This window comes from Ranitomeya imitator, chromosome 5, assembly GCF_032444005.1.
Source record: "Ranitomeya imitator isolate aRanImi1 chromosome 5, aRanImi1.pri, whole genome shotgun sequence".
Lineage (NCBI taxonomy): Eukaryota > Metazoa > Chordata > Amphibia > Anura > Dendrobatidae > Ranitomeya > Ranitomeya imitator.
Genome location: NC_091286.1, coordinates 51,555,294 through 51,578,337, shown reverse-complemented (window position 1 = coordinate 51,578,337; position 23,044 = coordinate 51,555,294). Strand labels below are relative to the sequence as shown.

General features: G+C 39.2%; 1 protein-coding gene across 23 annotated transcripts in view; it reads left to right on the top strand.

Moving 5' to 3' along the window:
• NRXN1 (neurexin 1) overlaps positions 1-4,586 on the top strand; it is a 1,975,072-nt gene extending 1,970,486 nt beyond the window's left edge. For all 23 annotated transcript variants that reach the window (XM_069768660.1, XM_069768673.1, XM_069768667.1 and 20 more), the window contains one exon: positions 1,471-4,586. In XM_069768660.1, the coding sequence (XP_069624761.1) occupies positions 1,471-1,775 (305 nt within the window). In that variant the 3' untranslated portion in view covers positions 1,776-4,586. The remainder of the gene's footprint in view (positions 1-1,470) is intronic.
• Positions 4,587-23,044: the final 18,458 nt, after the last annotated feature.

Sequence of the window (23,044 nt, the reverse complement as noted above, 5' to 3'; positions counted from 1 at the left end):
CACATTTATGCAAAAAATGTATGTTATGTAATTATGCTGAACTTGGAAACTAATCATCCTGTATTACTGAAGCTAAGTAGAATAATTTGATACATAGTGTATACTCTTCCCACTGTGAACTCAATGAGCCAATCGGTAAAATGTACACTTGAGGCTCAACCCTTCTGACACTCAAGATTGACACTTTTGTAGACCATTTAGTTGATGCTGTTGTGATTATTACTTTCATAGGATATGTGATTCTAAACAGACAAAGTAACAAATGGAATCTGTCATTTTAAAAATTGCTATTACCCTGCAGATATGGAGTTTATCTGCAGATAAATAGCATTCTGAACCACAGACACTTTGAGCCCTGCTGACAGGAGGAAATGAACTTTATACCTCCCTGCAGCATTTAGTCATGGGGCTGGTGCCAGCACTGTTTCATTAACTGCTCTTTTTATAGAGAGCGGCGGCTGTAACCACACCCTCGGCAATGATGAGCAAGCTGTCAGTCAATCCCGGAGGTGTGGTTACCGCTACCGCTCTCAATACACAAAGCGGTGATTGAAGCCCCTCCGGCTTCACCCCATGACTTAAAGGGACTCTGTCACCTGAATTTGGAGGGAACAATCTTCAGCCATAGGCGCGGGGTTTTTGGGTCTTTGATTCACCCTTTCCTTACCCGCTGGCTGCAATATTTTAACTCTGAATGCTGCCAGGAGGAATAAAATTCATTTCCTCCTTTCAGCAGGGCTCTAAGTGAGGTTGCTGGGCATGTTCAGAATGCTATTATGGTTAATAGTGTTTTTTCACATGACAGGTTCCCTTTAAAGTTTCTATTGATACAAAAGTGTAAAACATCTTTAAAGTGTTTTTATCATGTTTGCTCATCCATTTTCGAAGAGTTCTTCTCCAGATTAGTTTTTACTTTGTTCTTTAGTTTGAAATCTGTTTAGCTCATTATCAGATCCTTCATTCTACTTTAAGAGCAAAAGCCAGTATACACTATTATTCAGGCCAGTTCAAAGCCCTTTTGAAAAGGCAGTAGGTAACATCAATCAACTGCCATTTTCCACCGGAAAACTGAATAGGTAAGTGAGATAATTGTAGAAATGGGCTCTGTATGTGAAGCATTTCAGCCGCTGAAACATTGATTTACCTATCATTTAAATTCATTGCCTTATTCCCATTTTAAAGCTACATTGTTAATGGAAATTTTCCTTTTTTCCCGATCACACTGAGTGACAAAATGAGAGCTAATTGACAGCTGCTGCCACAATGAGGCAAGTAAAGACTTGTGGGCAGCAAAAATATTTAAAGGAATGCTAGGCTCTTGGATACCAGCGAAAAATATGTTCCAATTGTATTTTGTATTTCTACTGGAAGAGAATTTATATTAAATTGTATTGCTATAATTTTTTCCCTTTTATTCATTTTTTCATAAGACTTCTTGAAGTAGTAACTGGTTATTTTTCTTTTCTTTAGCAAACCCAACAAGAGCAGGAGGAAGAGAAATTTCGGGGCCATCAGAGGTCATCAGGGAATCAAGTAGCACAACCGGCATGGTGGTCGGCATTGTCGCTGCAGCAGCCTTGTGCATTCTCATCCTCCTTTACGCTATGTACAAGTATCGAAATAGGGATGAAGGCTCCTATCATGTGGATGAGAGTCGAAACTACATCAGTAACTCAGCACAGTCCAATGGGGCTGTGATCAAAGAGAAACAACCCAGCAGCGCTAAAAGTTCTAACAAAAATAAGAAAAACAAGGACAAGGAATATTATGTCTGATCCCAGCCGCTTAAAGAACACGTGTATAGAAATAGTCTTCATTTTATCTGAGACATAAAATTAACAAACTTATTTACTTTTTATGAAGCACATTGAAAATAACAAAAAAAAAAAAAGAAGACAGGGAATGCTAACGGGAAGGAAAAACTGTTTTTAAAAAAAATATATAAAACAAACAGAAAAAATATAAACAAGTATATTACAGTTTTGTTTCCCAGAAACAGGAGCCAAACAAGATTTACGAATATCCACAGTGTTTCATTTACCCTGCCTGACCATTTACGTGGCTGGAATGTTTTGGAAAGACGCTGATTTACAAGAAACATTCTTAAAGCACACAGAAATTTCCACCTTTGAGGCACAACTAAAATAAAAAAAAATAAAAAGCTACCTATGATTCTGGATACAGCCAAAGTGCTAGTACTCTCTCCAAAAGTAAGTTCTAACGCCAGCATAGACTTGTCCGAACTTGCAAACAGCCGCAGTTTGCATCATCAAGCGAAGAAGCACTGATTGAGACACGTCTGCTTCGTAACGCTGGCTTTTCTGAAGACTTGTATTAAAAAAGGCAAAAACTTTCACAAAGCCCCTTTCTGGTTGTGAAGAGTATGCTATGGAGGCCTTATTTCACAAATATGGAATATAAGGCCCTTTTTCAAAAATAAAACAAGAGGGATAGATGCAATCATTGAAAATTTTCATGCACGCTTAATATGTTACTACATATGTTTATATAAAACACATCTATATGTGCTTTCTGGACTGTGACAAGTGATGTTTTATAGCCTGTTGTATAGACAATGCAAAATATATCTGCTCTTCAGCCATTTTTGGTAACCTAAATGTTCTAAGTGTTGCTAGGTATAGAAAGTTTTCTGATGTCTGACACGACAGACGTGTTTCAGTTAAACGCCGCCATTACCCAATTTTTTTTTACATTTTTTTATTTTTTTATTTTTAATTCTCGTGAGTATGCAGATGGGGATGTGTATGAATGTAAATAAAAAAACAAACAAAATGTTAATATTACACAGCACAATAGCCAACATTCCGCTGCAGCCAAGTTACAGTATATTGGGCCGCAAAGGTGTAAAGGTATCTGATACAGTCCAAATAAATGAGGAAATTCAAGTCACCAACAGAGGCATTCCGTAGTTCTTTATGTTATCTAATTAACTGTAAGGATCATTTACTTTTTAACAATGCAATTAAAATGATCAAATAAATTTTTATGCTTTTAAAAAAAAATCAATTATTAAAAACTGTGTTATGTAGCATTAATTAAAAGAATGCACTAGAATTATTTTTGAAATACAGTATACAATTACAAAACAGAAATGCTAGGCATACATTTTGTAAAAATTATTTTTTTTAATTTCGACTTTCATTTTCTTCCCACTTAAAAATTATATTAAAAAATTATAACTGTAGAAAATTCATACATTTTTACATTTCTTTTAAAGTTAAATGTGTTAGTGTTCACATTTTTTTTCCTAAACTGAGACTCACAATTTCTTTTTTTTTTCTGTTTCTTTAGAATAGGAGATAAACTCTTTTCTTTTTTATCGAATAACACTTGCTAGTCAAAAAAAAAAAATTGAGAGTAACATTTTTTTTTATAAGGAAGTGCAAAGAGAATATATTAACCTAAAAGTGGATACTTCAAGAGATCTCAGTCTTTCCACTTGAAGGCCTCCCGGGAAGAATATAGATGTTCGCACATTATAGACAGGAAGACGGAATTTAAAATTAATTTAAACAGCAGGGGCAACAAAGCAAGATATCTTGTTTTATTCACTGGGCTACTGATAAATAATGCTTAGAAAATGGTTGAAAAAAATACTATTAGTTAGGGCTGCCAAAGATATTTAGTACTATAGAGCAATTTTTTTTGCGTGAACTTTTGATCAATTCTTGGAATCAGTAGCTCATCTGAAAAAAAAAATATAGGGCATCAAATAACTTTTTCTTTTTGACTTATACGAATCCTGTGTGGACACCACTGAAAGTCAGCTGTACTCAGGGAAGAAAGTGACTTAATGCTGGACTACACAAGGCATGATAGGTCTATTCATCATTTAGGTCTTCAAAAAGGATGTACAGTAAATACTATACCCAACTGATACTTGCCAAACAATTCAATTAAACATATTATAGCTAAAAAAATACATGTCTTTTATAAAATATTGCAAATTTTATTTTAGGTAATGGAAATATCAAATGTGTTTTTTTGATATTTTCTATGTATATGTCTATTTTGCCAACACTTTTATCTATCATTTATACATTAATCTACTATATCATTTACCAAATGGTTGTATTTCATATTTGCATATATATCTATTTTATTATCAATGTTACTTTTAGTTATTTTATCAAAATATGTATGTATCTTGCTGTAGCATTTCGACACCATATCATGTGAACCCTTTCGTCAAATGAGGATGAGCCCAGCGTAACAGGGTTTCTAGTCCCATTATCATCGAAAAGGGTAACACCGGTTTATGAACTATTTTTCGATTGCCCATGTATTTGCTGTACGAAGTCTGGATGAGGTGGCTTATTTCCAACCCTGTAACGTGTTGCCTTTACAACAAAACAGAAACAAAAAAAAAATCAAACAAAAGAATAATGGTGTGAATTGATTCATCCCCAAACTAAAAATATGAGGCCCAAAACCGATTTTTTTTTTTTGTGTTTGTGTGATAGATATTGAAAATGAATTTATTTTGTTGCAAGGCCAATTTATCCATTACTGGAAATGCTAAGCAAGTGGAATTTATTGTTTTGTTAATAAAATGTTTCTTAATACATTATTTTGTTCTTATTTTTCAAAAAAAAAAAATGTATTGAATGTTATTTCATTATAAATGAAAAAATTTACACATTTTTCATGAGTTAAATTTTAGGATCTGTTATGGTATAAAGCATCTGCTTGCTGAAAACTTCCAAAAATTTACAGCACACACATATTGTTTTCTCAGTGGCCGTTATGTGTACAACACTTCACATGATAGTAGAGTCTAATTTCTTTTGAAAATATTGGAAGATTTGACTGAGGTGACAGGTTGAGCTGATCTGTTATATAAATATGCTTTTGCTCAACATATAGGTGAGTTCTACTTTATCTTTCTTTTGGATTGACCTATCTGTAGAAAAACACCTTAAAAAAGCATATTTTTACAATACTCAGGAATTATTTATTTAATACCTGTATATTAGAGATTAGCAAACCAATTCGAAGGATCTTAGTTCAGAAACCAGGTCAGTAATTCAGTAGACACTGGATAAGAGCCCAGTGAAGGACAGGTTGACTAAGCAGAAGAAGAGCCAGGATTGCCATAGGCTAGTAGGCAGTTTGCCGTACTCCAATACAGCGACAATGAACTTACATGGCTTCAGGGCCATGGTTCAGCAAATTTTATTACCTATGTGACCACTCATTGCATCTGCTAATGCTTACCACGAGTACCAAAATTCTGGTCCTCTCACCCTGAGCCAGGACTTCCAGCTCTGATGAAGCCTGAGATGGTTCTGCTCATGTGCATGCAAAGTCATGGTAAATGTCGTGACATCATGGCATCTTGAATTTTTGTGTGCTTGCACAGAACCCTTCTAGGTCTCATCAGAGCCAGATGTCATGGTTCAATGAAAGAGGCTCAGTGATCAAAAGTTGCAACAAGGACCAGATTGGTGATGGAGAAGACTGGAGGTTCCATAAAGGTGAGATGAGTAAGTTGTTTTTTTTTTTACAGATTTCATTTATTAAGTTCTTGGGTCTAGAAAGATCATAGAATATAATAAGGGGCATTAAATAAGAATATCTTCTCCACAACTTGAATTTCCTGGCAAAATCCATGCAAACAGGAGAATTCAAATTCCGCATCATCTGCTTATCTCTATGGTACAAAAATCTGTACTATTTACAAAGTCATCAACTTTTGAAAACAAAACAAAACAAAATCTATGATCCACACATGATACAGTTTTCAAACATGAATATTAGATTACTAGATTATTAAATTATTAGATTACTTTTACATATATTTTTTTAAACTGCATAAGCATTCTGTGAATACATTATTTGGCTAATATACTTGGCTACAATGTTTTCCCTCAAACTGTATAAGGAACAAGTTAAAACACCATACTAATAAATCCAACAAGAATGATAATGGCTCTTCAGTCTGTAAGACACGGAAATTTTATTGCTGTTCCCAGCGCACACAAATAACAGGGAGCAGTTCTCTGCTAAAATCAAAATGAGTTTCCTGAAATTTGGTCATAGGATTCTAATTCTAGATTATTGTGTTTTTTTCCTCTAAATGAAAATTACATGTAATTTTTTGAGCACTAAAAAAATGTTATGGACCTGACATTGATATTAGTAAGATTTGGTAGAACAATATTTACTATGTTTATTTATCCAGTACATTCTCACACGTGCTTCCTATTTTTTAATTGAGTATCTGATGTTTTTACGCTACAATAATTCATTATGTACAAATGTTTGATGCATACCCTACACCAAATGAGGCTGAAATCCAGAGTCAAAATGTTCAACACATACCCTACACCAATTCAAGCCATATGGAATATAGCCAAATATTCAATGCATACCCTACATCTATCAGCACTGTAATCCAATGTATACAAATATTCAAAGCATATCTTACATCAATACAGGCAATATTTTGGTGTATACAACTGATCAATGTATTCCTTACACCAATTTCGGTTATAATACTACGTGTTAAAATATTCAATAGATACCATGTCCCTTGGCTGCAGTTTGCTTTACTCACCATCCTTTGGTCCAGTGCTGAGTCTCGGTGTCTGTAATTTTTTGCAGTGTTGATGTTACATTGACAGTGCTGAAGCCAATGAGTGAGCCCAGTAGCTTAGTTTCTCAAGCGGAGCTGCTGAGCTCAGTTATTCATTGACTTGACGTCAACGCTGCAAACAATAACAGACTCTAGGAGCAGAGGTGGAGACTCAGTGCTGGATCTGAGAAGAAAGATTAAAGCCCAGTAAAGCCATCTTTCTGACAAGGTTTTGACAAGTTAGGAATCCCCGGTAAGTTTCAAAAGAACTGTAATGTGCCTTCATGTACCATTACTTTACATAATATTTATCAGTTTCCTCAATTTGGCAGGTATATTAAAATGTTCCTTATTTTGATCTGGGTCTTTGAAATGAAGAGTTACAGAAAAATACTTCACCACTCACCTGCCCCACCAATACAGCCTGCACTACAAATGAGGTCCTCTTCCTGCATCTTTACTCTTCTGCACCAGGGATTCCGATGCCAAGTAGGCCTTGAATGTCATGTAGAACTCTTAAGTCATGATGTCTGAAGACTTCTCACAATCCTGTAAACATAAGGATGAATGAACTTGGGGGGATCAAAACATCCAACACCGCGGAGACACCATCACGTGTTTCTCAATGCAGTGATCCAGAACACTGCTCCCATCCCTTATGGGAAATATGCAAATGCATGTAGAAAAGCCACGGAGACACCATCACGTGTTTCTCAACACAAGCAATAAATAGCCAGGTCTTTCACCAAGAAGGAACAACCACAGGAAGGGCAGAATCCAAAAAGGAAAACCACCTATGCCAAAACATGGTATCCATCCACAGACAGCTGTTTCGGAGTATTTGCCCCTCATCAGTGTGGAGTAGGAAACTGGCTATTAGGAGCAGTGCCTAGTAAAAGGACTATAAACATTAGGATGAATGACCTCTGGGAGATCAAAACATCCAACACCGCGGAGACACCATCACGTGTTTCTCAACACAAGCAATAAATAGCCAGGTCTTTCATCAGGAAGGAACAACCACGGGAAGGGCAGTATCCAAATAAGAAAACCACCTATGCCAAAACATGGTATCCATTCACAGACAGCTGTTTCTTTTTTTTTTTTTTTTTTTTTTTTTTTTTCCCTCAGATGGGAAAATCTACGGTCCAGAAATCCAAGACCAAAGAAAAATCCCAAACAGCTGCGTCAAATCCAAAACACAAAAGCTGTTCCCATCATCATCGGAAAATTTCAGTTTAATACAACATCAGAAAAAACAAATCAAGACATATTTACAAGGTATCTCCACTTCTTCACCTTCCAAATCCCTTCGGCATCCACCTCCCCCCTTCTTCTTTTATCCCATAGAAAACACACATACATCTTCCCCAAAATCACTTTTAGACTATTCTTTACTACAATTTCCTTTCTCTTAAAAACATACACATTCCTCACATCCCATAATACTTCCTTTATACATGCAACTATTAACCACAACACTCTCTCCTTCACTCCATCACACATTCCCAAGCCAAACATGAACAACTCGAATGATAACAAGCTCACACCACACAATTCTTTACACAACGGTCCCATTCTTCCAATCACCTCCCTAGCATAATGACAATTCCAAAACACATGTATTACACTTTCCCTTCCACCACACCCACCTCTCGGACACATATCATTTCTCCCCAACCCACGATTCTTCTGAAATTCTCTAACTGGTAACACTCCATGCAAAGACTGCCACACAATCTCACTCAGCCTATTCGTCATACCGTCTAACCGCACTTTCTTCCATACTTTTTCTATATCATTCCCTCTAACCATGTTTATTCCACACTCTGTCTCTCTACATTCAATCATCCTATACACAGCCTTCTTATTACTCAACAACCTAACATCCACATCACACAACTCATACTTCACCAAAAATTTATAAACCCACACATACCATCTAGGCACGTCAAAAGCAACCGGATACCTCAGATCCCTCTCTCGCCACCTCAAACGAAATAAATACGCCCCAAACAAAAACCTACACAGACAAGAAAACTTCCCATCCATCCTAATCACCCTCAACACAAAAACCACAATATTTACACCAAAAAACACCTCAAGGTTTGGAAAACCCAACCCACCTTTTTCTAAACGTTTCACCAAAACCTCCCTCCTAGGCCTCTCCATTCTAGAATTCCACAAAAACACAAACAGAATCCTATTTAACCCCCTCATACACATATACCCCGGCGGAAAGACCACTGCAATATATAAGAAAATAGGCAAAATCACACTTTTAATAACTAAGATTTTTCCAAAAAACGAAAGACTTCTCATCTTCCAGAAACATAACTTCCGCTCAACCTTTCCTTTCGCATCATCCCAACTTTCTTTCCCATCCAAACTCTCTGAAAATTTCACCCCCAAAACCTTAATAGACCCAGTCACCTCATTCACTCCTACATCCTTACTTAAAACCCCTCCCCCAAAAACCTTACACTCACTCTTCTCCCAATTCACCTTAAATGCTGACGCACCACAAAAAATAGATGCTAATAACTTCACCCGCCTCACAGAATACTCTGAATCACACAACACACACACGTCATCCATATAAGCACTAACCTTCCATTCCCTCCTTCCACCTCCTGGCACTTGTACTCCTCTAATCACTTTATCTTTCCTCAACATACAAAGCAACGGTTCAATCGCACAAATAAAAACCACAGGAGACAAAGGACAACCTTGTCGCACACCTGAAAAAACATTCACTCTTCTACCCACAGAACCATTCATCAAAACACAACTATAAATGTCTTTATATAAGCTCCTCACCCTCCAAACAAAATCAGGCGGAAACCCCATTCTCAATAATACCCGGAACAAAAAACTATGTGATAACCGATCATACGCCTTTTCAAAGTCCAAACTCAAAACAAATACACTCTTCTTCCGACTCATACAGTCCCACAAACAATCTCTCAACATACAGACACACTCATGTATACGTCTCCCAGGCACTGCACAACACTGTTCATCCCCATTCACACTCTCTATCATATCACGCATCCTATTCGCCATTACTTTCGCATAGATCTTATAATCGCAATTCAACAACGTTATCGGTCTCCAATTTTTTAAACTCTTCAAATCTCCTTTTTTAGGTATTAACACAACCATCCCTGCACGCATACTCTCAGCCACCTCCATACTAGACCACATATACTTACACACATCCACAAAATCCTTACCAATCACATGCCACATCACCCTATAAAACTCTATAGGAAGACCATCCTCTCCTGGAGTTTTATTTAACGCCATGCTATTCATTACCTTCCATACCTCATCATCTGTCACCTCACCCATCACTCTCTCTCTCTCCATCTCACTCAATTTATTTTCTAATACACTTAGTACATCCTCCTCCAAAGCCTCATCCCTCCACTTCACTGCATACAGCTCCTCATAAAACTTAGCCACATGTTCACACATATCCTCCCCACTTACCTCTCTTCCATCCTCTGCATTCAAAACACCTATACTCTGCTTTTTTCCCAAAAACCTTTTTAAAGAAAAACCTCGAACACCTTTCATCTTGCTCCATTCTATCAATTTTTGCCCTAAAAATAATACTCTTCCCTTTCTCTTCCAAAAACTCTTTAATTTCTTTTTTAACCTTTTTTATCCCCTCCTCCACCTCCATTCCTCCTTCCCTCAATTTATACAATAAACATAAACGGGCATTCAACTTAACAAACTTTTCCCTCTTAATTGCCACAAATTCATACCCCACACTTTTAAAAAACTTTTTTGTCTGCCTCTTAACCCAATCCCACCACTCACAAACATTCCCAAAACTTTCCTTACTTTTACACCACTGTTCATACTTTCTCACATACTCCTTCCTCACAGCTTCATTTTCCAACAATTTCACATTTAATTTCCACAAACCCTTTCCAAACACACCACTAACATTAATATCTAACTCGCACAACACACAAACATGGTCCGAAAAAACGACCCTATCCTGCTTATATCCAACAGGAATAATATTTTTAGAAATAAAACAATAATCCAACCTGGACTGTGCTCTTCCACTATCAGAAAAAAAGGTATCTAACAAAGGGTTAACCTTACACACACGCTGCATATCACTCAAATCAAAGTCAGTAACTAACTCCAGCAAAACTTTTCCAGACACATCCACATTCACTCCCCCCACATCACAATTCATATCACCCACAATCACCACAGGCACTCTTCCTGGAACAAAAAGCTTCACTTTTTCAAATAATAACTTACGCTCATTTTTTTCTACTGGCGCATAAATATTGATAACACAAAACTTAGCATTTTTATATTCAAAATTTGCTAAGATACACCTCCCCACCTCCACCAAATAATTATTCAAAACAACCTCCTGCCCCTTAACTAAAATACCCACACCATCATTTCTATTATTTGCACTACCAGACCACACAGACGCACCATAAGACCACTCATCCCCTTTCACACCATCCACAATCCCACATTCTTGCAAACAAAAAATAGATGCACTCTGCATAGCTAAAAAATCCAAAATTGCTGCTCTCCTCCTCGCTTTCTTAAAAACTCTCACATTTTGAGAAACTATAGAAAAACCCATACTATAAAAACAAAAAAACAATGCAAAAATTACCACAAAACTACACACATTACACAAAAAGCCCTTGACAAAGGTCAAGACTCACAGAAAGGAAAGAAAAAAAAAAAAAAAAAAAAAACAGATCCACTGAGCTTTCATTTTACCCAGTATCACCATTGTCCTCCTCTGCCATTTGGACTGAACAGCAAGTCTCTGAACCACTAACCCCTTCGTGCTCACTCCATTTTTTTTTAGCTGGCCCAATTTTCCTCTTAGGCATACTACTGCATGCCTCATCACTTTCCCCATCCTCCTCCCTCTGACACTTATTTGCACCCCTGTCCTGATCTGAAGAAAGCCCTCTAATATTCTGAGGATCTGTGGGGTGCACAGGGCTCTCAGCTTCAGAAATACGCACGTCTTCCTCCGTTGCATCCATTGCTTCCTCAAGAGAAAACATTTCAGACACAGTAGAGTCATCATCTTCTTCCTCATCTTCTTCCTGATCTTCCTTATTAAACCCCTTCTCTACTTTTTCTGCCGCCAACCAAAACTCCTTATCTTCCTTCTGTGCATCACTCATAGTACCACGGGGTGCTAGCACAATGTCATCTGGAGTCACAGAGCGTCTTTCCCTCTCCCTCTCCCTCCTTTCCTCTCTCTCCATTCTTTCAGTTTCCTTCCTGATAGTCGCCAACCTCCTCCTTCTCTCCTCCTCCTCTCTCCATTCACTCTCTGAGCGTCTAGGCGCCCTCCACGGACAATCCTTATACATGTGGTCACTACTACCACACACGTCACAGGTCTTAGCCATCGGGCAATCACCAGCCATATGCCCCTCCTTCTTGCAGTTTCGGCAACACTGCCCCTTCTGGCAGTCTGCCTGGACATGTCCAAAAGAGAAACATCTCCTGCAAAACAGAGGCTGCCCAGGGTACGTGAGGAAACCCCTATGCCCTGCCACAGAGAAGTTCGCCGGAGGGTGTCTGAACCCACCCACACTGCCAGGATCTCTTCTGAACCTTACACGATATTTGTATCGACAATTGAAGATTCCTAAACAGTTCACTTGCTTCTCTCCCTTTGAAACAAAGTCACAATACTGTGAGAGGAAGCTCTCCAACAATGCAGGTTCAGTAAAGGGGTTATAGACAGTGATAGTCACCTGCCTTTCCTGAAGACCAAACAGTGGTTCACATTTGACTCCCTTCAAACAGGGATCTCCGGCATGATTCCGAAACCACTCATAGACATTCAGGCAATAATGCTCCGACATAAAAGTAACATCGTAGTTACCTTGATTAGGGAACTCATTGATGCTATAGATGTTCTCCCGCTTTCCTCCAGCCTTTTCCTCAATAAGGTCACGTACAATAAAGATCACGCTGTTCCTTGCCCGGATAGATGGCTCCAACGTCACTCGGATGGTGTTCTTCACATAACTCATCTTCAAAGCTGTCGGTACAAACGACCACAGAAAAAAACAGAATTCTCTGCAAGAAGATCTGGATTGCTCCAGAAAACCTCACTCCAGACAGCTGTTTCGGGGTATTTGCCCCTCATCAGTGTGGAGTAGGAAACTGGCTATTAGGAGCAGTGCCTAGTAAAAGGACTATAAACATAAGGATGAAAGACCTCGGGGAGATCAAAACATCCAACACCACGGAGACACCATCACGTGTTTCTCAACGCAGTGATCCAGAACACTGCTCCCATCCCTTATGGGAAATATGCAAATGCATGTAGAAAAGCCGCGGAGACACCATCACGTGTTTCTCAACGCAAGCAATAAATAGCCAGGTCTTTCACCGGGAAAGATCAACCCGGGAAGGTCCTTGCTATTTATTGCTTGCGTTGAGAAACACGTGATGATGTCTCCGCGGCTTTTCTACATGCATTCTCATAATCTTGGGTATAGGAGTAAAATGCAGGAAATGGATGTCAAACATGGGACAAAAGGAAAGAGGAGGCTGAAAGGAGCTATGGCGAGGACCGGTGGATGGTGGCAGCAGAACAGGAGAGCAGCAAGGTGAGTTTTAGTTATTTTTTCACCCATTTGCTGGCCTTTTGCAAATCATCAATTTGCTCAAATTCCACAATATAAATATAAAAAGAAAAAGTGTATTTCTTTATCATCCGTATTTATGTTTACTTTTGTTCAATATATTGCTTTTATGAAAAAATGTTTCAGAATGTTATAGTTCTTCAAAATAAAGCCTATGAGGGCTATTGTGTTTACTGTGCGGATTATTTTTTTTAAACAGAATATCACATCAAAGTCTCATGGTTTCATGTTGTCTGATAATATGTGACTCTCAAAAAATGTTAATCCTGTCTTAAGGAGAAACTAATGTTCAGCAAATTTTCTGTGCTGGGCACACAATTACTTGTTACCTTGGAGATGAAAAGGTTAGTTGAAATTGATAAGGACAACTGGAACACCTTAAAAATGTTTGGCGCCATGAGTAGACATCACTAGGTGACTCAACTAATGATTATACCAAAGTGTGTTAAAGATAATTGCCTATTAGATGTGCTGGAATAGGAAGATGCATTAAAAGAATGACTTAGCAAACCAAAAGACTTAAACCAACGACCCCAAATAATCTTTTTCAAGAAAATATTACCTGTTTGCTTACATCTGGTGAGGAATGGACATGATGAGCAGTAAGATAATACATGAACTGTCACCTAAAGTTATCCTAAGGGAACTTTGCACCTTTTTCATTTATCTAACTATTGATAGATCTTATGTGTTTACTTTACAAAGGCTTGCTTATATGAATGCTACACTGTAGCGATGTGTGGTTGTGTAAGAGAAAAATTAGATTTTTAACCCCTTTCCGACACTGGGGTAATAATACACCCATGTCTGACTCCCCCCCTTTGATGTGGGCTCCAGTGTGAGCTCACATCTTTCCAGACACATCAGCTGTTTTGAATAGCTGACATTTGCCTCTAACAGGGGCAGATGGAATCGCAATCCACAAATGGCTATTAACCCGTTAAATGCCGCTGTCAATCTCTGACAGCAGCATTAAACGTGCGCTGCCGGCAAGTGCGCTGTAAATCCCGCCCATCAGTGAACGTGATCGTGGGTCACCGAATGGGTTGGCATGTCAACCTGAAATTTCCAGCACACCTCCATGGTTGTCACTGCCAGATTTCTATGAGTGCCACCCCGTGGTCGGCACCCATAGCAAGTGAGCATCTTTGCTACATACATGTAGCAGAGCCTATCGGACAAGTGCAGCTTCTAGTCTCCCATGGAGACTATTGAAACATGCAAAAAGTAAAAAGTTTAAAAAAAAATAAAAAATAAAATATATATATATATATATATATATATATATATATAAGTTCAAATCTCCCTCCTTTCGCCCCATTCAAAATAAAACAACAGAAGAATCAAACATACACATATTTGGCATCACCGCATTCAGAATCGGCCGAACTATCTATAACGATAAAAAAAAAGTAAAAATGACAGAATTATGTTTTTTTGATCATCGCTACATTGCAATAATATACAATAAAAGATTAAAAGATTGTATCTACACTAAAATGGTATCAATAAAAACTTTTTGTGCAATTTTAAAGCGCTTAGAATTTTTTCCCGCTTTCCAGTATGTCATATGTTAAAACCAATGATGTTTTTCAAAAGTACAGCTTTTCCTGCAAACAACAAACCCTCACATGGCCATTTTGACCAAAAAATAAAAAAGTTATGGCTCTGGGAAGAAGGGGAGCAAAAAACAAAAACACAAAAATGGAAAATGGCCCAGGGGTTAAAGGGTTAAATATTAAATATTGCTAGCATGTCCATAGGAGATGCCATTAATGTGTTATGAGTGTGCGTCCATCTGCTGAGAGGCGACAATGGGAGTGCTATGGGGCTTTTGGATTTTTTACTAGGCAACACTTCAATCTGTGTACATTTTCTGATGTTGAAGCTCAGATGCAAACAATTCCAACTACTTTAGGCATCATGTACACTTAGGTCCCTATTCATCAAGGAAGGTATTTTTCAGGTTGCTCTCAATAGGGGTGTGCTGGAGCCAGGGATGCTGGATCATTGAGAAGCACATGCCTATTAATGAATCAGACATGTCTGAGATGTGGCATACACCTCTATTTACCTCGCCATAAGCCTTACTTCAATCAGGTACTGCAGTTCGTTTACTGGTGTAAGGTATGCTACAGTAAGGGTACCGTCACACAGTGCAATTTTGATCGCTACGACGGCACGATTCGTGACGTTCGAGCGATATAGTTACGAGATCGCAATGTCTGACACGTTCCTGCGATCAGGGACCCCGCTGAGAATCGTACGTCGTAGCAGATCGTTTGAAACTTTCTTTCGTCGTCTAGTGTCCCGCTGTGGCGGCATGATTGCATGGTGTAACATATATCGTATACGATGTGCGCATAGTAACCAACGGCTTCTACATCGCACATACGTCATGAAATTATCGCTCCAGCGTCGTAGATTGCAAAGTGTGACAGCAGTCTACGACGCTGGAGCGATATTGTTACGACGCTGGAGCGTCACGGATCGTACCGTCGTAGCGATGAAAATTGCACTGTGTGACGGTACCCTTAGTTTGCCATCAATCAAATGAACTGTGACGTCATGTCATTGTTCTGGCCCCATGCCACCATAACAGAGATGGCCCCTATGCCACTTTGACAAAGATGGGTAAAACTGGAGTGAAAATGCAAATAGTTGCAGAAAGCTTTTTGAGCAATCTCGAGTTACACAAAAATGTTGCTACTTATGAAAGTGTTTTACCCCAGATTTCTGTTGAAAACTTTTTGATGAATAATATTTTTCATTAGTAAAAGTCTCAAATTGATCATCCATTCTGGGATATATAATTAATTTTTAAACTAAAATTAAGGTAATTATATATAGTCATGGCCAAAGTTGTTGGCACCCTTGATCTTGTTCAAGAAAATTAAGTATTTCTCCAAGAGGAAAAAAGGAAAATTAGACATCATTTCACACAAAACCCCCAAAATGAGAGGAGTAAAATTGTTGGTACCCCAACTTAATATTTGATTGCACTTCCTATAACCATCAACAAGCTTCTTACACCTCTCCACTGGAGTTCTGGCCCACTCTTCTTTTGCAAAAATGCTCCAGGTCTCTAATATAGGAAGGTTGCCTTCTCCCAAAAGCAATTTTAAGATCTCTCCATGGGTGTTCAAGGGGATTTAGATCCGGAGTCATTGCTGGCCACTTCAGAACTCTCCAGCGCTTTGTTTCCATCCATTTCTGGGTGTTTCTTGATGTATGTTTGAGGTCATTGCCCTGTTGGAAAACCCATGACCTAGGACGCAAACCAAGCTTTCTTACATTGTAACCCAAAATCCATTGGTAATCTTCAGATTTCATGATACCTTGCACATAGTCAAGGCACCCAGTGCAAGAGGATGCAAAACTTCTTGATCATGTTGCACACCATGGACAAAGGAACATCAAGATCTCTGGAGATGGACTTGTAGCCTTGAGATTTGTTGATATTACTCAATAGTTTTGATTCTCAAGTCCACAGACAGTTCTCTTCTCTTTCTGTTCTTCATGCTTAGTGTGGCACACACAATGCAAATATTGAGTCAACTTCTCCCATTTTGTCTGGTTTCAGGTGTGATTTTCATATTGACCATACCTGTTACTTGCCACAAGTAAGTTTGAATGAGCATTACCTGCTTGAAACATATTTGTTTACCTACAATTTTGGAAAAGTGGCAAAAATTTGTCCGGCACATTTTTGGGGTTTTGTGTGAAATGATGTCCAATTTGCCTTTTTTTTCTCAGTTTTTTGGTGTTGTGCCAATACACACAAAAGAAATAAACATGTGTACAACAAAACATGTGTAATTGCAATAATTTAATTAAATGTAATTGCAATAATTGGAGAGTAATTTACCTATGCATGTTTTTTCCTCCAAGAGAAAACTAAAGTACAGGAATTGCATTAATTCCAGACTTACATAGAGCCCCAAAAGAATTAATGACATCCACCTTTTCACAATGAAATAAAAAAGCAAGTAATGTGAAAGTGAACTTTGTTTATATATTGATTGATATAATTAATTAAGCCAAGGCAGCAATATACAATCCTTGAGAATTTAATTTACCATTTAGTATGCTGTTTCTGAACCTTTCTAATGAGCTCATATTTTGGGATCACCAGAATAAATAGATGAAGACGAATATTCTGAAGTACCAGTCCACACACTTCAGAGAGAAGATTGTGTGAACCAGAGGATGCAGTATCACTACTGTCACCACTCTGGCTTACTCTTCTAGTAATACATTTCCACTTAATATAGATCTATCATTTTGAGAAGATTTCTACAGCAACAAAAGTATTACACTTTAAGAAGGCCATAAAAGGTCTCCAAAGCTCATATGCAATTACCGTGCGTCAACTGAGAAATCTCTTTGGGATCATTAAAAGTATCGTCCATTGTGCAATAGGTCATGACACAAATCCTTTAAATCGGTGCTTACAAACTGAGAAAGGTGGAATGCAATGCACACTGGGAAATCAGTGCAGCTTCGAGACTTCAGGGATTGTGCGGAATTTTAATCTGCTAACATAAATATATATTCCGTAGTTCATACAAAAAGAAGTTTTGCCATCATGAAAAATATTCTTTTAAAGCCAACTAAGATAAATTTGTTTCTTATTTAATATAACTACCCCAAAAATCCCATTATGAGAATTTGTGAATATAAAGATGCAGGGAAATTTTACATAGATGTAGGTGCAGCTCAACTATAATAGTACTAAAAGTCAATATTGACCCTCTAAGTCATGTGGCAAGGCTCGTTAGAGGGTCTGTATTGACTTTTATGTTTGCTGCTTCCAATAGGTGGCACTTGAATTCTAGTCATCTTCTTCTCTGAAGTCCCAATTTGCATATTTCCCAGAGGACAATTGCAAGGCTTAAAAGTCTCCTCACTTTGGCATGTCTGGCTTGACATGTCACTTTTTTGCGCAAGGAGAAATGTTACCCCTTGGATCCCGGTCAGACGCCTCTCACCCAGCCAAACCACATCTCACACTTTGGCCTGATGAGGGGCAGTACCCCGAAACACAGTGTCTGCAAATTGAAATTTTGGTTTTGGCTTCTATCCTAAGTCATGTGTCAAGGCTCGTTAGCGTGTCAATATTGACTTTTAGGATTGCTACTTCCTATAGGTGGCACTAGTCTTCTTCCTCTCTGAAGAAACAATTAGCATACATTAGTGAAATCTTATTCATTATTTTTTTGTTGCTCTTCAAAATAAGAATTGGTCACATTTATTAAAATACTGAAACCTGTGGAATCAATACTATCTTCTGTAGTTTAGAGATGAACAATCACTTGATAAAAAGATTTTCTTGTGATCCCTTCAATAATTTATACAGTTATTGGAAAAGCATTAAAAAACATACATATTCCCATCAGTACGAGAGGAGCATATGTAACAGGTGTATCTCTTATTATAAAATAAATCAATACATATATCTAAAATGTATAAAACTTTTCCGCATGTTAAACTCTTAGCACTTTATTATTAAAGTCAATGATATCTGTTGGGATACTTTATGATTTGTGTTTCTATCTCTTAAATATGAATCAGTGTGCAGCATACAGTATATGACACTGTACAGTTTGGCTCAGCAGACCAGTAGCGGGTCTGGAAATAGCGGTCCATCCATGGAGCATGAAACTTTGATGTGTGAAGCCGGCCTAGATGTTACAATAATCAAAGGCTACAAGGAATCTATTTGCAGGACAACTTTCTAATTTTTAATGTTAAAATAAAAAAAAAATCTTACTTTGAGGAGTACGATTGTTCATTAATAAAGACCCAAACAATCGTCTACAGACTTATATAACATTTATAAATATTTAATTCCTACAGGACAAAAAAAAAAAGGATTAGAAAATGGAATACAGCCCCAACTGTTGTTTACAATCAGCCATTGGTTCTAACATTCTGAATCTGCAATATGTATTGAATTTTATTATATCGGCCTCATTAGAGGACCTTCTCCTTGTGGAATTTATGCTTAATATGGAATCACTGGTTAATTATATTCCACCTTTGAAACATTTATCATAAATACATTGATGAGGCTGATTAAATTCAATCTAGGACACAATTGGTTGCCTGCAACGATTATATACCATGTTGCCCTGGGAAGATAAAAGTATATTAATATCCACTAAAGAATCACATAGATTAGATTAAAAAAATAAATCTCAGGTCCACATCCCAGTTATTTTCCTTCTGTTTATTCAGAGCTGTTATAAAACATGGCCATCATTAGCCAGTCATTCTTCTGAACATTGGGGGAACTCCTGATTTAGATTTTTAAAGTAATGAGGTGATTTTGACATTTTCTATTTCAAAAGAGCCTTCAAAATGAACGTTATTATTTTATTATTATTTATTTATTTATATTGCACCATTAATTCCATGGTGCTGTACATGAGAAGGGGTTACATCAAAATGCAAATATCACTTACAGTAAACAAAACTAACAATGACAGACTGGTACAGAGGGAAGAGGACCCTGCATTCTACAGGATTATGGGGAAGGAGACAGTAGGTCGAGGGTTGCAGTAGATCCGATCGTGTTGAGGTGGCTGTATGGTCCTCACAGGCTGTTAGCTTCTTTGAAGAGATGGGTTTTCAGGTTTCTTTTGAAGGATCCAAATGTGGTGGATAACCGGACGTGTTGTGGCACAGAATTCCAGAGGATGGGGGATATTCGGGAGAAGTCTTGGAGGCGATTGGGTGAGGAGCGAATAAGCGTGGAGGAGAGGAGGAGGTCTTGGGAGGATAGGAGATTACGTGAGGGAAGATATTGAGAGATTAGTTTGGAAATATATGGAGGAGAAAGGTTATGGATGCTTTGTAGGTCAGTGTTAGTATTTTAAACTGGATACGCTGGGAAATTGGGAGCCAGTGAAGGGATTTGCAAAGAGGGGAAGCAGGAGTGTAGCGAGGAGAGAGATTAATTAGTCAGGCAGCAGAGTTAAGGATGGACTGGAGGGGTGCGAGAGTGTTAGAAGGTAGGCCACAGAGGATGATGTTGCAGTAGTCGAGGCGGGAGATGATTAGGGCATGCACAAGCATTTTGGTAGAGTGAGTGTTGAGGAAAGGACGGATTCTGAAAATATTTTTGAGCTGGAGGCGACAGGAGTTGTCGAGAGCTTGGATGTGTGGTTTGAAGGACAGGGCAGAGTCCAGGGTTACTCCAAGGCAGCGAATTTTGAGGACAGGGGAATGTGTGATTTCATTAATTTTGATAGATAGATCAGGTAGGGAAGATATGTGAGATGGAGGAAAGATAATTAGTTCAGATTTGTCCACATTGTGCTTGAGGAAGCGAGAGGAGAAGAAGGAGGATATGGCTGATAGACACTCAAGGATTCTGGAGAGCAGAGAGGTGACATCTGGGCCAGAGAGGTAGATCTGAGTGTCATCAGCATATAGATGGTACTGGAAGCCATAGGACCTTATGAGTGGTCCCAGGCCGAGTGTATAGAATGAGAAGAGTAAGGGCCCAAGGACAGAGCCTTGAGGGACACCAACAGAGAGGGGGCGAGAAGAAGAAGTGGTATGGGAGTAGGAAACGCTAAATGTGCGGTTGGCAATGTATGAGGAGATCCAAGATAGGGCAAGGTCTTTGACCCCAAAGGAAGAGAGGATCTGTAGTAGGAGGCAGTGGTCAACTGTGTCGAAGGCAGAGGACAGGTCTAGTAGGAGGAGTATAGAGAATTGTCTGTTAGATTTGGCTGTAAGTCAGTCGTTAGTAATTTTGGTCAAGACAGTCTCAGTGGAATGGTGGGGACGGAAACCAGACTGTAGGTTGTCGAAGAGAGTTAGATGCAAAATGAGAGGAAAGTTTAGCATGTACGTGCTGCTCAAGGAGTTTGGATGCAAATGGGAGCAAAGATATGGGGTGATAGCAGGACATAGCGCTTGGGTCTAGGGATAGCTTTTTGAGGATAGGTGTGATTGTAGCATGATTGAAAGCAGTAGGAAGTTAGTGATAGGTTGAAGAGATGGGTAAGGGATGGGATTAGTGTAGTGGTGAGGTTGGGGAGGAGGTGGGATGGGATCAAGTGCACAAGTGGTGAGGTGTGATTTTGAGAGAAGATGAGCCAGCTCCCCTTCAGAGATTTTGGAGAGGGAAGTTATGGGGTTAGGGCATTGGTCTGGTATACAAAGGGGTTGTGGTGGTTTGATGACAAAGATTTGCCTTGTTTGGTCGATCTTATTTTTGAAGTGCATGGCAAAGTCCTCGGCCACGATTAGGAAACTTGGAGGGGGCAGTGGTGGGTGGAGGAGGGAGTTAAAAGTGTTGAACAACTGTTTGGGGCTATGGGATAGGGAAGATACGACGATTGTGAAGTAGGCCTGTTTAGCAGAGGTGAGAGTTGATTTGAATGTGAGTGTTGCTTGTTTGAGTGCAGTGAAATCATCTTGCAAATGGGTTTTCTTCCAATGCCATTCTGCAATTCTGGATGCTTGCCGAAGCTTTTTAGTGATGTCATTGTGCCAGTGTTGTCTATTGATTCGTCGCACTGTGCTATGCATGACAGTGGCGACCATGTCAATAGCTGATGCAAGAGTGGCATTGTAGAAAGCAGTGGCAGTGTCTGTGATGTGGAGTGAGGATATGAATGCTTGTGGTAGGATAGAGTCAGAGAGTGTGTGGGTTTCTAGGTGTGCGAGGTTCCTGCATGGGTGCGCATGTTGCTGGACATGGGTGATAGGTGAGGAGGACAGGGATGAGAAAGTGAGTAGATGATGGTCAGATAGAGAGAGAGGGGAGGTTGTGAAGTTAGATAGAGAGCAGAAACGGGTGAAGACAAGGTCTAATGTGTGTCCGTCTGTGTGGGTGGCTGAGGAGGACCACTGAGTAAGTCCAAAGGCTGAAGTAAGGGACAGGAGTTTGGAGGCTGCTGACTGGTGGGTGTCAATGTGGATGCTCAAATCACCCATGATGATGGAGGGAATGTCAGCAGAGAGAAAGAGAAGGAGTCAGGTGGAGAATTGGTCAATAAAGGAAGGGGTTTGGCCCGGAGGTTGGTATATGACGGCCATTTGGAGGTTGAAAGGGGAGTAGATGCGGACAGTGTGGACTTCAAAAGAAGGGAGGATAAGGGAGGGTAGAGGTGGGATTGGGTTAAAGGTACAGTTGGAAGAAAGGAGAAGACCCACTCTTCCACCATGTTTATTGCCAGGGCGAGGAGTGTGGGTGAAGTGGAGGCCACCGTAATATAGTGCAGTGGGGCAGGCTGTGTCAGAGGGTGTCAGCTATGTTTCTGTGATGCCCAGAAAAAAAAGATTGCAAGAGGTAAAGAGGTCGTGAATCACATGGAGTTTATTGCAGATGGAGCTGGCATTCCATAGTGGTCCAGAGAGAGGGTGCAGGGGGTGGGCGTCATGGGAACGGATTTCAGGTGGGCAAGATGTCGGTTGTTTATAGTGGGTTGGGAGCGATAGGAGGGGGTAGTAATGGGAGGTATGAGCTGTGGGGGGCCAGGATTGGGAGATATGTCTCCAGCAGTGAGGAGAAGCAGAGAGATAGCAGGTGGGAGAAAGAGAGTGGGCAGCTTGTTTTGTGTTTTATTAGGAGAGGTCTGAGGTTGAGGAGGAGCTCAGCAGAGAAGGACAGGTGGGGAGGCAGGATGAAAGGAGAGATTATTACTTGGTTAGAGGGTGCTGGGGTTTGGGGACAGCGAAAGAGGCTGAGGAGTAATGGAGCCAAAACTGTGAGTGCATATGTCAGCATGGTGAGAGTAAGCGTGGTGGA